This window comes from Betta splendens, chromosome 24 (assembly GCF_900634795.4).
Source record: "Betta splendens chromosome 24, fBetSpl5.4, whole genome shotgun sequence".
NCBI classification, from domain to species: Eukaryota; Metazoa; Chordata; class Actinopteri; order Anabantiformes; family Osphronemidae; genus Betta; species Betta splendens.
In genome coordinates, this window is record NC_040901.2 from 7,159,334 (window position 1) to 7,174,241 (window position 14,908).

A 14,908-nucleotide genomic window follows, 5' to 3' on the forward strand; every position below is an offset into this window, starting at 1 on the left:
CCTGTAGGTAATAAAATACGTCCGGTAAATAAATTAAATTTCAGGCGCGTGAACCGATTGGCTCGCGCGCTCTAAGCTCCGCCCGGGAGCTGAACCAGCGCGTGACCTCCAAGGAAACCGAGTAAATACACACTGGTGCTGCGCGTGCTGCCGAGCCGTGCCTGTCTCCGACGGTTTGGGAAGTGTACGAGGCCGTGAGTGATGGAAACCAGGCAACAAGGTGAGCCGGCGCCGGTTAGCGTAAAAAAAAGCTATTCACACACTTATTGCGGCCGTGGCATCGCGCTACACTACTGTTTGTTTGTTGATCTGATAATCAGCTGAACTTGCGTGCAGGCTGCCTACGTCACAGTTTAGAGGTTGGGAACGAACTGGTCGTTTTGGAGTCAGTGCTTGACTCAACGGACGTGGAGTGATCCATTAGCAGTAATAACGATTGTCTACACAGTGAGCGTTTGTGTGGTAGTGATGGGACTGTGAGAGTACAGGTACCTGCAGATCAGATACACGTACACACAACACCAGTATCAGCTCTGCTGTTTTGTCTGATAACCCAGATGTTTGAATCATTTATTCTAAAGTGTCTTTGTTTTTGTTTGTTATTTCATTATTTTTATTTTTTCAACTAAACTAAACAATGGTTCTCATGCTTCTTGCTCTTCGTTGTTGCGCTTTGTTCTAATGTGTGTGGCATCAGTAGGGAGGTGCCTCTGGACTGAGCTGTGCGATCAGTCCCAGTAGTGTACTGTACTTCTGGGCCGTCCCCTCGGGCGACTGGGCCTTCAGTCGTATGACCGAGCCCAGGCCTCTGATTTAGCATGACCACATGACCACGGGCCAAATTGGAAGCTTGTGACCAAAGGTATTTGATCCCAGGCAAATAGAGACGGGTGAAAGGACCACGGAGGATGTGTCGCCCCCCCCCCCACGCTTCACGCTAACACTAACTTCTCCTTCCTGTAAAAGACGCTTCACTAATCAGCTTTACCAAAAGTTAGGGAGCCAGGAGGAAGTGTGTGAAACACTGACCTTAGATCAGGCTGCTTCTCACTGCAATGATGAAATATGGTGTAAGCCACCAAAGAATGTAGATTGCTCAGTTGCACTGTTTTACTGTTGAATAGTTACAAAAGACCCCTTTGTTGGGCTGATTTTTAGAATTGAATAATGGCCTTTAAAGATCTGTTGGATGGCACAAAGCACCAAAAGCCAGACTTCCCGTTCATGTCCAAATGCAGGATATTGACACCAGCTCCTGTAATAACATCTAATGCAATCCATCTAGTTGAAGCCTTAACCCTATAGTACCCTCATTGTTACATTATTTCATATTTGTTGCAATCTAATTATATATGTGTGTGTGTGTGTGTGTGTGAATATATCTATCTATATATTTCTATATATCTATATAGATATAGATATATAATATGTATAGTCTGTAGGAGCATGTGTGTATGTGTATAACCAGTTCTCTTGTCTCCTCTTGCCCTGCTGCCTTGCTCTGCTGCAGAGTCGTACTCTAGCGTTCTGAGTGAAGCAGTGGTGGACTGGGGCAGCATGGGTCCCGGAGAGGAATGGGTTAATTCGGCCGCACACGAGGGCGAGCGGGGTAAGATCAAGTCTCCCAGTTGAAACTGTGAATCGGTCACACGTAGAAAATCACAGCTTCGCGCTGTGACCGAGCAACAGGAAGCAGGATCAAAGCTGGCGTGTGTGTGTGTGTGTGTGTGTGTGTGTGTGTGTGTGTGTGTGTGTGTGTGTGTGTGTGTGTGTGTGTGTGTGTGTGTGTGTGTGTGTGTGTGTGTGTGTGTCAGCTGTCGAAGGGGAAATCAGCACTATTTTGCTAATTAACTTTGTTTCCTGTAACACTTGAGGAAATGTATGCGACTGTCGCTCAGGTTTGAATCAGCAAATGTTGCATGCGCCGGGTGAGGAATCCGTTAGGAGGAGCTCGAAAGGGGGCGACTTGGCTCTAACCTTCCAGAATGGGGAAAGGGCAGCAGACTGGGGTCAAACCTCGCCACCAGGGCAGGATCAGTGGGGTCAGACGTCAGTGTCTGACTCTGATAACTGGCTCATGTCCACCACATGGGATATGCAGCTACACTGCACAGGTGAAGAGCCATGTAGAACTAGAGCCTATAGAATAGACCTTCACTTTGGTTCAACACAGTGCTAGAGTCTTAGAGCCATGCAAACATTACAGTAGCTCCCAAATGCTCCTAATGCATCATAGTTTAGTCACTGTTAGCAGAGACTCTGCATGTTGTAGTTCTAGAGGGAGTCGGAGCGCGTTTCAAAAGGACACAAGTCCACCTTGAATCATTTTTGAAACCCGATCCATTCCCGTCTTCCCGAGTTTCAGCATTCTTCGCGTGCCGGGGGGCGACCAGCGCTTCAGCATCCCATCACAGCGCCGATGACAGGAGCGACACAAAGCCACCGTCGGACGCACGCGCTTCCCCTTGTTTTCATGACAAACTGTAACTGAAAAGAAGAAAAGAAAGAAGCAGACACAGGCCGAGTTCATGTCGCATCCTGTGCAGTTGATGTTTAGCAAACGTTGCATCGGCTAAAAGGGAACCAGTTGCAACATGCTACAGAAATGCAGCAGCGGTTAAACCCCCTTCATTAAATCATTACCCATTTGACTTCAGCAGTTTAGCATCAGCTTCTTCGATAAATGTTCCATTAGATTCTTCTTCTTCCTCATCATCTCCGTGCACTGACTCACTGGACTTGATTCGTACCCGGGTTCGAGTCCAGTGCGACTTGTGGGAGAGCGTTTGCTGCGTGTGGTGCTGCTGTGGCCCTTTTAACCTCCAGACTTGAAAGCATTGAACTGTTGACAGCGTTATGTAACGGCAGCACAGTCCAGTGGTGCGTCAGCCTTCACTAACATGAATCTGTCTGGTCTGTCTCACAATGCGGCCGCATCAAGAGCGAGGCCCCCTCACCGCAGGTACAGTAAGACCTTTACATTTAATCAAAGCTGCTACTACAGCTACTTTACATCATGCTGTGTTTTGCATGTGTGGTGTCAACATGCTGCTGTTTCTATCCCTGTGATTTGCCTTTTACTTCCCTCTCCTCTATAATCATGTACAGTCGCAGGATGGGGTGTCAGCGGGTGACCCTGCTGTCGCCTTGTTTTCAGACATTTGTCTTTTCCTGGCTCGGTTTCTGTCATAAATAAGTCCCAATGCTTGTGTCAGCTCAGTGTATTCCTTGCATTTGTGGATTGATCTGGGATCAGCCTCTAAACCGCGCTTGCTGGTGTTTGTGGGTGTGGCCTGTGGCTCTGACGGCGTTCTATCCAGAGGTAAACGCTGAAGTGTGCAGTGCAGCATCTTTTCTGACTCCCTTATTGTCAGTATTGTCAGCCGGCGGCTTTGAAGATAATCCACATCAGTTAATCCAGATTAGAGCGCTACAGGCGTTACGTAACGGTCAGACAGACGTGAACAGACAACATCAGAAATAAACCAGCTCACTCAAAAGCATTAAAGGCCGAGCGGTCGAAGTCAACAACTACCTTTGTTGTTGTTTCCAGGAAGGTGGATTAACCTACCATTGTAGTAGATAATGAATTGATGGTTAACTGTGGAAACCTCCAGTCTTAATCTCAATTTCACTCTCGAATGGTATTTGTGACTATTAAATACAGGTTTTCTGGACTCTGAGCCGCTGAGAGAGGCCGATGAAGATCTGGCATCCGACGTTACCCTCAACATGACCGAGGAGGAGAGAGAGGAGATTCTGCAAGAACTGACTAAAGTACGTGGGCACATTGCATGTGCAGTACAGCGGGTGACAAGAGCGGAGCGCGTCGCCTGCGAAAGGACCAGTAAAGTAGCTGTCGGTCTCTGTGTGTGTGTCCCAGCTGGAGGAGGAGATCAATACACTCAAACAGGTTCTGTCGTCCAAAGAGAAACAGCATGCGGAGCTGAAGCAGAAGCTGGGCATCACTCCCCTGAGCGAGCTCAGGAGCAACTTCAGCAGAGGCTGGCACGACATGCAGAGCTCCACGGCGTGAGTTACCGAAGCAGCGGCAGAGACAGAGAGGCGTTCGTACAGTAGGACGGCGAATAATCAAACGGGCCCATCTGGGTTTCAGCGGCCTGTGCAGAAACGGCCTTTGGTCACGTAAAATACCAGAAGCCCAATTAAGAAGACATCATTCTCTGCTGCAAACAGTTGTTTTCACTGTAACAGACCAAATAAATCACATTAAAAACACATTCAACTGTGCTAAAGGCTACGACTGACCCAGTTCACACGTCCTCAATGGTCTTCACTGCTAACGACCAACACTGAACACTGAATATAGACTGTGTTGCATTTTCAAACCATCTTCTCCTCTGAAATAATACTACATTTATATTGTTTTTAAGCATCAGGATATAAATGCACAAAGAATAAGGAAATGAATGTTGGTGGTCAGCTTTGGACTCTTGTCCAGAGACTTGCTGGAGACAGAGAAGCAAGAGGATATTCTCTGGAGGTGCTAGCTCTTATCCAGTTACACTTGCTCCTGAAGATCGTTTTACACACTCAGCCTCCGTCTTCATCTATAATATAGCAGCGTGACCACACCAGCGTAAGATGCAATGCAGGAAGGATGTAAATGAAATTCACCAAGTCATCAGCCAGTTGGTTTGGATTATTTTAGTTATTCTGTGAAGGAGGTGAGTCATGGATGTGTGTTTAATGCATCGTATTTGCGTGTGTTTATCAGCTACAAGAAGACATCTGAGACCCTGCTCACAGCAGGACAGAGGACCTCCACGGCCTTCAGCACCCTCGGCGGCGCCATCACCAGGAAGTTTGGGGACATGAGGTATCGCCACCCATCTCCACCCTCTGTAGCCTGTGTGTGCTACTGTAGCGCGAAGCACTCGAACTTCCTCAGTGAGATAATCTGAAAAACCCAAGCTCCTAGAAGCAAAATGCACTGATTGATACACATGTATTCATCTACCTCACCTTTGAACAGGAGGCTTGCAGAATCAAGCAGTGTAGACAGTGTAGTGTCTCCTAACAACATCTCATATAATGCATAGGCAGACTTTTGAATCCATTAGTGAGGAAGAGGAGATTATGTAAGCACATTAAGCTGCTTTCTGAGGGCACTGACGGACTAGAGGCAACGTCTCAGTCGCTCTCTTCACTCTCCACTGTCTCTCTGTGTGGGAGAGAGCCAGGCTAACAACAATGTGCGAGGGCGTCCGGGCGAAAGTGTGCGCGCGTGCGCCTGCATTGTTCCAACAAATGGAGCGTTCCTCTGTTTGTCGACACGACAGAGGCCAGATACTGTGTGTCTGTGTGGTTTCACGGGCCGGAGGGCACGCCTGCTGCAGAGTGTGACCAGTGCGTGCAGGCCTATACGCAGGGGAGGCTTTAGAGAGTCAGAGGCCGAAGCTGAGTGGAGTTAGACATGTAAAACAGGCTGCTAATCCTGTGACTTAGAACAATGCACTAATGATCATTTGGTTTAAATTACAAGGTCAAGTCTGTGCTCTTTTAACAAGATCTTTTCCATTTTAAATATATATAACACTACTTTGCATGGATAAAGAATTAAACTGTTATGAGTTCCATACACTACAATTTATGTTGTCATTGTGATGGGTTGCATGGAGAGTTTATTGTGTGTTTTGCGCATTCCAGCATGGCTGGTCTAGAGTTACTGTTCCCTCGGAGGTAGGTCACAGTGTGCGTAGATTTGCCCTGTAAACACATACATGAAGCATGCATTGCAGTGGGTATGTGTTGATATATGATATATGTGTTGAAGTGTTTCTATGCATCATTCGTTGTCGCTCCAATATTACATTTTTAAAACACCAAGTTCGGGCACGACGCCTGAACTTGATTCATGTCTCCACTGTTTCTGACAAAAAGGTTCTCTTTGATAGTAAATGCGTCCGCGTTAATTCACCAACCTGCTCTTTGTGTGTTTGCACTGTGTGTGTGCTGACACTGGCTGAGGCTGTTTTCATACGGTGTATCTTTCTGTTTTACATCTGTTTACCCATGACGGAGCGAGAGAGTGAAGTTCAATACAATCCGGTCCATGCATCCACAGTAGTGTTTACTTCCTTTCAGTCTACTTCCCCCGACAGATACTGCATGAATGTATTTAAAGAGCTACTTCCTTGTGGTTACCTGGCATCCGCAGAGTTTGGTGTGCGTTAATAACACAAGTGCTCCAACGTTGTTTTGTATCGTCCCTCATGCTTCCTAAGGTCCAACTCTATAGGGTAAGAGTCACACAGCTCCTTGTGTCGCACCACTGTTAGTAGCTCAGTGCCTCCGATTGACCTTTGGGCCCTGGATGATCTCATGCCATGTAAAAGTCACCCCTTTTAATGTGATCGTACCCTGCTAGCGTCTTTCACGGTTCATGTGCATAGTAGCTGAAGGAAACACGCAGATAAGGATTGTCTAGCGAACTGTTGGGGCTATTTCACCTTGGGCTTTGTGCTAATCATTAACTCCTTTCTCACCACGCTCTCTGGGGACAGCTACTCTATCAGGCACTCTGTGAGCATGCCCACCATGAGGTAACCACTCTGTGTGTCTGACATGATGATCAGCCTTTGTATTGCATTGCATATGATGTTGATAGGATGTACATCACATGCAAATTTCCACAAATGTTGTGTTTGATAAAGTTTTGCTAAATTGTATAACATTGATGTCATTATTTTTTTATTGGAGAAACTCCCAGAGCTTCAGGTCTTTTGAGGAGAAGGTTGAGAATACTGTGTCCACTATCAAGGTAAACATACTGTTTACATTGTCCACCTGGAGTCTGTTCTGCATTGGTGCATCCATGGTTTTGTTTCTGTTTTTTCCTGCTTGTACCAGACAAAGGTTGGAGGCACAGGCCCTGGAGGCAGCTTTGAAGAAGTCCTCTCCTCCGCAGCCAACGCCAGTTCTCAGGACACGCCCACCAATAACTCCATGGACAGCTCTGAGAGGCCTTGTTAGATCTTCCTCTAGGCCTAAGCAGGACTTGAGCCGTCACGTATCTACTCAACGTTCAGTGTGAATTACAACCCAGTACTTAATGATTCACATGTTTGTACTTGCTTTTGCAAACAATCCCTTATATGTGATAAAGTCTCCTCCCATTCTACAAATTCTTCTGCTTCATCTCACAAACCTGGGAGTGGTGGGTCTCATATGAACAGAACAGCTGCCCTCTAGTGGCCTCAAAAGCTTATTTCTTCACAGATGTTGCTGGATGAGACTGAAAGCAGCTCTAAAACGAACAGGGCTTCCATGTATTCCTTCTGTTGCTTATGATGAGAACAGTTTCTCTGATCACAAGCAAATACTCGCAATACAAAGATTTATAACCTACAAATATTTTAGGTTAAAAAAGATACATTATATATAAATAAATATAAAAGGCTACTCAAAATTTTACTAAACCACTTTATTGGTGTGTAAACAGTAAAACCTAAATACTGTATAAATGAATCTGCAAATATAACTTGCTGAAACGTTTTAAAGACCCTTTGTTTGTATGGTGAATCATACCAAATGTACTCGGACAAACTACTTTATAGGATGACAGATGGCATAAAACATTCACCAAACGTTTTCTGTCACAGGATCGAAACTAGGTGAGAGAACATATATACATATATTAACATTGTACAATAACAGCTGAATACAGAGCTGTACAATAAAACCAAGAAGTTGTTTTCTTCCATTTGCCGAACGGAACAGTTTAACAATGGTTGACATTAGGTTTTTACTATATAAACGGTTGTTGTTACAAAAGACAAAAAATATGCATCTTTACGTTTTCAAGCATGGTCTTTGTGACCACAATATTTGTTTGTTGTCAAAATAACTTTGTTTTTTCAACATAACATTAAAAAATGTCTTCATACTGTCTTTCATGTATTCAAAATGTTTTGTTCCTTTGCTGTAGTAACATTCAAAGATTTTATGTAGTAGAATTGTCATGTCTTTCTCACTAATGCATAACAACGTGCATGTTGTATCTTTGGAAAGTAAAAAGTTAAGACCTTTTTACAAAAACTATAAAACTAAATACAACAGCAAAATATTTTGCGACATACAAATAAAATAATATGACTCACCCTCCACTATGGAGGTGAGGTTAAATGGAGGAAGTGGGTAAAGTTGTGCGTGACTTTTCAGCTACTGCTCCGTTACTTCCCAGTATTCTTTACTTCATCAGTTTTCGTCACATGCCGTCCTCTTTCCTCATTCAGAGTTCTGACCAGCTCAAGCACATGTGGGTGATGGAAACGACCTTAAAAACAACACAGTTTAGGGGTAGCATTGGCATAGTATATATATAAAGTTTACTTGTTCAGGCCTAAACATAAATGTAGTGTCGATAATTTGAGAAAACAGCGATACTGACCACAATAACACAAAACTACAGATTAGAGACTTACCATTGGTGGAGTCAAAAAACTCCTGCAGTCTTCCTGGTGTTCCCTCCAGCTCTTCATACTCATGAGCCTGAAGGATCATTTCCAGAAGGTCGAACTCTTTCACCATCCTGGACTCTGGACTGCTCTGAGTTTCATACTCCTGCACACAGGTCAAAACATGTCTTCCACAAAATAAAATCTGATGCATCCATAGTTTGTTTAGCTGACTGTTTAGGGAAAATTGCTTATGCTTAGTTTCATCTTTACCTCCCACAGTCCAAAAATCTCCTGTTTGAGTCCATCTGGCAGAAGACCTGTTAGATGTTGCATTGCTTCCTAAAAGATATGAGAAAAGTTTAGAAAAAGAACAAAAGCTAAACACACACAGATGATGAATGATTAAACTAGAGGTTAAAGATAGAAAAACAGATTAGAGTGAGTGCTTCTGGTTTTCTTGCCTCTTCTCTCTGATGTTTCTCTGCTTTACTGATGTTGTCTGATGGAGCAATATCTCCCACAATGCACTCTGCCATGTCATGAACCAGAGCCAGCTTTATGCATCTAGAGAAATGAAGAAAATATTAACTTTGTAACCAGCCATTTACTTCTGGGCATTTGAACCTTTTTTAAGGGTGATCCTGATGAAAGTGAGTAGGGAAGGTCAATTGTTTAAGTACCTATCCTTGTCCATTGTGGGATCAGTGATTGTCAGTGACATCATAGCCATGCGGTACATGTGGTCTGACACGCTCTCTGGTTTCGTCACATTCCTATACACCCAGCCGGTCCGTGGGACCCTCTGCGCCATCAACCACAACACACAAGTCATCACTGATTATCATTTCTCATTACTGTTACATCAGCATTCATGAATAATAAAACCTGCTAATAAGAAGAAACACAGTCAGAACAAATTAAAAATCACTATACACATCATTTACTTCGATAAAGATAACCCACCTATATACTTTAATAGGTACTGAACTACAATAAAGCTGGTAAATAAGATAAAGACAGGTATTTGATTTGATAAGTTGCTGTAAACACACATGATTATGGATAACGAAATTCCGTTTATTTTCTAAGTAGTAAAATAATCAACCGACATCATGAGCTTGAGAAATTCTTACTTTGAGTTGTCCAATAAGTTTCATAAACTTCAACATATTTATCATGCCGGTTATTTCTGTGGTGGCCGCCATTACTGTTAACTGACCCGGAAGCGGAAACGTATTCGTTCGGTCGCTAGGTAACCAGCGGTCAAACGCGACGATTTGCCGGGTAATAGCTGTTTAATCATTAAACTTTAATTAAGACATTTTTTTAATTGGGCATGGCACAATAAGTTATGTATGTGCTGTAATATTTTATTGAATTTACAGAAATATAATACTAAAATACAGTAGATGGCGCTAACATTACGAGCTCAACGTAATACGACAGGAACTCACGAAGAAGACGATTTTTACCGGAAGTAGCTGAAGCGGGAAATTAAAAACACAATAAAATTTGGGGGTGTGGGACTTTATTTCACACTAACAGTAGCAAAAATGCACATCAAGGCGACGAATCTAAAATATACAATTAAATCGAAAGCGAAAAGTAACATAAACATGCGAGCGACATCGGAAGCAATGGTGAGCAACAGCTGTTTTCCTACTGTTTTTATAGTTTAGCTTAAGCTAATGCTGCACTTTGAATAGCTGTCGTTAACTGGACCAAAACCTAAGGTGCTCAGTATCAGCCGGTGTGTGCCTTTTGTCTCAGGCTGAACTGCTGACGCTGCTCTTCCTGAGCAGTCTGGCTGAGGAGTCGAAGACAAAAGCTTTTGAAGAAAGGTCTGCAACGATCAGAGCCCAACATGTCCGAGCAGTTTCCAAGGTTAGTTAGTAGAAGCCCTTTTCATTTGGATTGTGTTTCTTACGCCTCTAAAATGATTTGTGTTCTGTGTCACCATACCCGATGCTAATATTTGTTTACAACTTTACAAAACTTAGCAAAACTACTATCCGTAAGGGTTATAGGAATATTTATTTGACATCGTGGAGTTAAATTGATGTAAGGAGTTAAATTAAAGTATAAATAGCTGGTTGACAACTTTCTATCAGTTACACCTCAGATACCTAAATCAATAAAAAAAACGAAATAAACAAGGCTGTTAATAACTGTTTTTCTCTAGAAGAGATTAGGTTGGTTTTGGGGGAATGCCTCAGACCTTAGTGTGTATGTGTGTGTGTGTGTGTATATAAAAAAGATAAATGGTTGTTTTGTAATTGGTTTCATAAGTTTGTTTTTGTTTTTTGTAGAGAGTGCTGAAAAAAGCAAGAGGATGAAGACAGTTGTATCATTGCATTGAAGATATTCCTGCTTTTTATGTGTGTTTTTAATGTGTTTTATTTCAAATCCCTTTCTTGGCCTGTATTAGTCGTTGCTCTGTTTTCCTACCATTGTATTGTTCTGTATTAAATTCTTAAACCTAAAATAGAGAGGGTTTGCTGCTAGTGTGTGTCACAGTCATTAAATGGATACTGAACGTGTGGGTGGTTCAGGGTACATTAGCTCTTTCAGATGACTTCACCTCCAGTCCCGCTTTCCCATCATCTGTCATGCTCAGTTCTGGGAGCTGCTTCCCAGCCTCTTTGTTGAGCCAGTGCTCTGCTTCTTCCCAAATTCCACACTTCTTCACGCTACATAGATTATCAATGTGCTGAGATGCTCCCCTGCTCATTCCTCATCACTGCGGGGATCTTGGCAGTGGCTCATATGCCCTTTTTATGTGTGTGATCTGTACAAAAGGTCAAAGTTATATTTTTAAATCTCTTGATCGTATAGTGTCTTGCGGTTTTATGAACATGTGGATGCATTTTCTGCTCCTCCAGGACTTTGACAGCAGGTGGTGACCTGAAAGCTGGTTTCTATTACACTGGTTTTCTATTACACAGTCCAAGTTCAAGTTTTTAACCTCTTTTCTAGTCAGAATAAAAGCAGCAGCTTGAGCGATTGTTAACATTTACAACTTAATTGCTTGCCAATATAAGTGTAGGATTTACATTGGTAGCTAACTTTTTTATTGGCGCAGATCTCATTTATCTTGGTGCTGTTCATCTTCACCATTTTACATTGGCTGTGAAGACATTCCACAACCTCCTGTGGTTATTTTGTTCAAGAATTTGATCTGGCATCCCGGGGAGCAGAGCCATGTTTATGTTCCCAGTAAGGTTGAGGGGGACCGTACAGCCCTACACTTACAAGTTGTGAATCACATATATCTCTTGCGTCTCCTGTTTGTATATACTTGTGTGGCTTTCAGATGCAGTCTTAGGTTTTATTCAGTTAAATGCAGACTGATGGATGATATCCGCCTGCAGCAGCTGGCCATGTATCCAGTTTTGTTTTGTATTATTTAATCAATTACGTTTACATTTTTTTCCTCAGGGATTTGAGGAATAACACTTTTTTTGCTATCAAAACAAAGAGGTTGCCTGGCCTTGCTGTGCTTTGCCTGTTCTGTCTGTGTGTGTGTTCGTATCTGAGCACCTGTTGACAATTTAAGGCAGCCAGCATAGCCGTGTCCAGCTCTTCTTCGTCTGGCACTGTGTCTTTGCTGTGTCTCTCTCAGATAAATCAGCTCCCGTGTAAAATTACATGGCCGACATCCTGCTGTCTCCTTATTTGACGATTTTCCAGACAAGCCAAGAAGTGAGAAAACACTACACTTTTGGCAGAGATTTTATTATTTTAACTTTTTTTTTTTTTCAAAAAACACTTCCAAGTGTGTCACTTGCAGCGTGTGCCACAAACGGCCCAACAGCACATTCAGAAATAAGTAAAAGCCAAGCCACCTCATTAGACTTGGTAAATTGGGGTCATTTAGATTCTTTGGGCAAGTGCTGGATTTATTATAGACGGAGCTGTGAGCTGCAGAGGAAAACTGTTCCAGGAATGAAGAGGAACACATTTATTTTGCAGAAGTAGCAAAGAGTTCCCAAAACAGGTGATAATACACACCAACGTGCCGAAGAAGATATCCTTCATAGGACATAAGCTTTGACAACTACAAGACTCAGCCTCTTTTAATTAAAATAAAATCTACATCCTAAAATTGTAAATAGTTTGTAAATTCCTGTTTTTCTTCCATGTCATGTATTTCACTTCACTTTAAAAGTATTTTTTTTTTTGACAATTCTTATACACACCCACGTCACCTTTATAAATAAATGTGTTAATATAATATCACGCAGAAACAGTATTAGCACTTTCTGTGTGCTGGCTTGGCAGGAGATAGTGATGACGTGATAATGGATCAGGAGGAGGGTCAAAGAATAAGGGTGATGAGGGAGTGGAGGGTGTGTGGGAGAAACAGACACAAGCTCCTGCCGCTTACCCAAACTTTACATTGGTCTCGTGTTACGACTATCATGCAATGGTTTATCTTCTGTCTGCGTTCTTCGTGGCACTCTGCCAACTCCAGTGATCTCATTGAATGCACATAGGATTTCTTCCACCAAGAAAACATCTGTTCAGTCGACTGCTGAGTTGCGAGAAGCCGTGCATTTAATTCATTTGAATTGGGCTATTTGGATACAATCAGACTTTTTTTAGGGCGGTTTTGACACATGATGGGATTTGCAAGGGGTTCTTGCTGACTGGATCTGGGACGTACCGCAGGTGAAGAAAAATGTGGGTACCGTTATTTATTTGGATTCTGCACGTCATGAGTTTTACAAAAGGCCTGGACGGTGCGAAGAATCTGCAACACAGCCGTGAGTATCAAAACATAACTTGTCATTCTCACTTCTGCGATACTCTCAGATAGGACGCTTGTTTCTTCACAACGGGAGACAGACACTACATATGGAGACAATAAGTATGATCTGTCAGCGAACAATGTGGTCAGAGATTTCCATTGGTCTTACTTGCACACCACAGATTTCAAAGCTTGGCTTTGAATCCTGGCTCTGTGTGAACAAGTTGGCCGGATCATGCTGTATTTCATCTGCACAAGCACAGGACGAATAAAAAAATGTGATAGTCTGGCCTCCTTTTCAAATGCTCCCATTTCAGACCTGTCGTTTGTCTCTGGCCCACCACAGTTAGCTCCTCAGTGAGCAGACTCTGCCCAGCGGGGTGTGAGACATGCTCTGCCCTCAATGGCTGTCTGTCGTGTAAACCTCGCCTCTTCTTCCACCTGGAGCTGGATGGGATGAGGCAGAGGGGCGCCTGCCTGTCATCCTGTCCTCGGGGCCACTACGGCACGCGCTCGCCACACATCAACACTTGCACCAGTAAGTACCAACAAGCACAAGATGGAGTTGTGGAACGATCATTGTTAGAGACTCACCATAGTTATTTTGCTTTAGACCGATCGCCACAGTGGATGCTTTTAATGCTTAATAGTCTCACACTGGGTCCGTTTAACAACTCTTTGTCTTTATACTGAGATGAAGAATCAAACTAACATCTTAAAGTGTCCTGACACTGTAGGGTGCAAAGACGACTGCGCTTTATGCTTCAGTGAAAACTTCTGCACTCGTTGTTATCCTGGCCACTTCCTGTATCGAGGCAAATGTGAAAGCAGCTGTCCAAATGGGCTGACTCCAAACCCAGCACTAGGAGAATGCACAGGTGAGACGCTACTCTTTGTTCTTATTATAATCTGAAATGAGCTTTTCCATGATGTCAGGAAACCCAGAAACATAATACAATGTGTATGTCCCCGTCTCAGACTGTCCTGTAGGCTGTGAGGTCTGTGTGAGGAGTAATGTGTGTGTGAGGTGTAGAGCAGATCTGTACTTTCTTCACGGTCAGTGCTTCTTTTCCTGCCCAAGTGGATTTGAAGCTGATGTACAGCTCATGCAATGCAACCCCCAGGGTAAGACACATTCCCCATTCGTAGTGTTCACCCGAACATCAAACACCTGGCATATTGGTTACAGGAATTAATTTGCATTCACCTAGTGAAATATTTTCTCTCGTGTCACTAATGCATGTCTCCCAGTGCACTGTGAGGTTGGGGAATGGACCGATTGGAGTCCATGTATGTGGAAAAGGACTCTGCGGGCTTACAGGAGGGGAGACGAGACACGTACCCGTCAGATTATGCACCCTCCAAATGTCAGCAGTGACCTCTGCCCACATATGTTAGAGTTGAGGAAGTGTATCATTAAGAGTCCAAGGTTGCCATAAATTCACATTCCTGTAAAACATATTGGCAGAATATTCAGAGATATTTAGGTTGGCTAATTCTTTATTTGCTGGTAATTTAAAAAGTGAGAAAAGTATTGTCTGTTGTAATCAAAACTGGTAATTTTTTTGTTGTTGTTATACATTGATATAATGGTCAACATCTTTAGTTATGTATGAAAACTGTTTATATTTACTGTAACACTGCCAGGGGAGGAGTAAAAAGTTTAATGTCAGCAGTAACAACCCTGTTTCTTCTATACAAAAGTTATGTCTGCTGCAATCAGAAGAAGATAACA

The 14,908-nt window shown here is 43.1% G+C and overlaps 4 protein-coding genes across 14 annotated transcripts; 3 read left to right on the forward strand and 1 right to left on the reverse strand.

The window, feature by feature from the left end:
* The first annotated feature begins 61 nt into the window (after nt 1-61).
* Nucleotides 62-7,914, forward strand: tpd52l1 (tpd52 like 1). Of its 11 annotated transcripts, XM_041069635.2 has the most exons (11): nt 62-220; nt 1,511-1,609; nt 1,899-2,114; nt 2,942-2,962; nt 3,668-3,777; nt 3,884-4,032; nt 4,739-4,840; nt 6,249-6,263; nt 6,528-6,566; nt 6,724-6,784; nt 6,874-7,914. In XM_041069635.2, exons 1-11 carry the CDS (start codon nt 202-204, stop codon nt 6,994-6,996), a joined length of 954 nt encoding a protein of 317 aa, XP_040925569.1. In that variant the 5' UTR covers nt 62-201; the 3' UTR covers nt 6,997-7,914. The 11 variants fall into 11 exon arrangements, with proteins under 11 accessions (XP_040925569.1, XP_040925562.1, XP_040925563.1 ...); XM_041069628.1 differs by lacking the exon at nt 1,899-2,114 and having other exon boundaries at nt 63-220; XM_041069630.2 differs by lacking the exons at nt 62-220; nt 1,899-2,114 and adding an exon at nt 267-488.
* hddc2 (HD domain containing 2) lies at nt 7,427-9,705 on the reverse strand. The gene is made up of 6 exons (XM_029140588.3): nt 9,557-9,705; nt 9,104-9,225; nt 8,885-8,987; nt 8,694-8,762; nt 8,448-8,586; nt 7,427-8,299 (listed from the first exon to the last, which is right to left on the reverse strand). Exons 1-6 carry the CDS (start codon nt 9,626-9,628, stop codon nt 8,196-8,198), a joined length of 609 nt encoding a protein of 202 aa, XP_028996421.1. The 5' UTR covers nt 9,629-9,705; the 3' UTR covers nt 7,427-8,195.
* Nucleotides 9,706-9,878: 173 nt separating this feature from the next.
* Nucleotides 9,879-10,912, forward strand: cenpw (centromere protein W). The gene is made up of 3 exons (XM_029140589.3): nt 9,879-10,063; nt 10,194-10,307; nt 10,733-10,912. The coding sequence occupies exons 1-3, from the start codon at nt 9,977-9,979 to the stop codon at nt 10,757-10,759; spliced, it is 228 nt and encodes a 75-aa protein (XP_028996422.1). The 5' UTR covers nt 9,879-9,976; the 3' UTR covers nt 10,760-10,912.
* A 127-nt stretch (nt 10,913-11,039) lies between these two features.
* LOC114849310 (R-spondin-3-like) lies at nt 11,040-14,567 on the forward strand. The gene is made up of 4 exons (XM_055506069.1): nt 11,040-13,189; nt 13,520-13,711; nt 13,911-14,051; nt 14,152-14,567. Exons 1-4 carry the CDS (start codon nt 13,105-13,107, stop codon nt 14,367-14,369), a joined length of 636 nt encoding a protein of 211 aa, XP_055362044.1. The 5' UTR covers nt 11,040-13,104; the 3' UTR covers nt 14,370-14,567.
* Nucleotides 14,568-14,908: the final 341 nt, after the last annotated feature.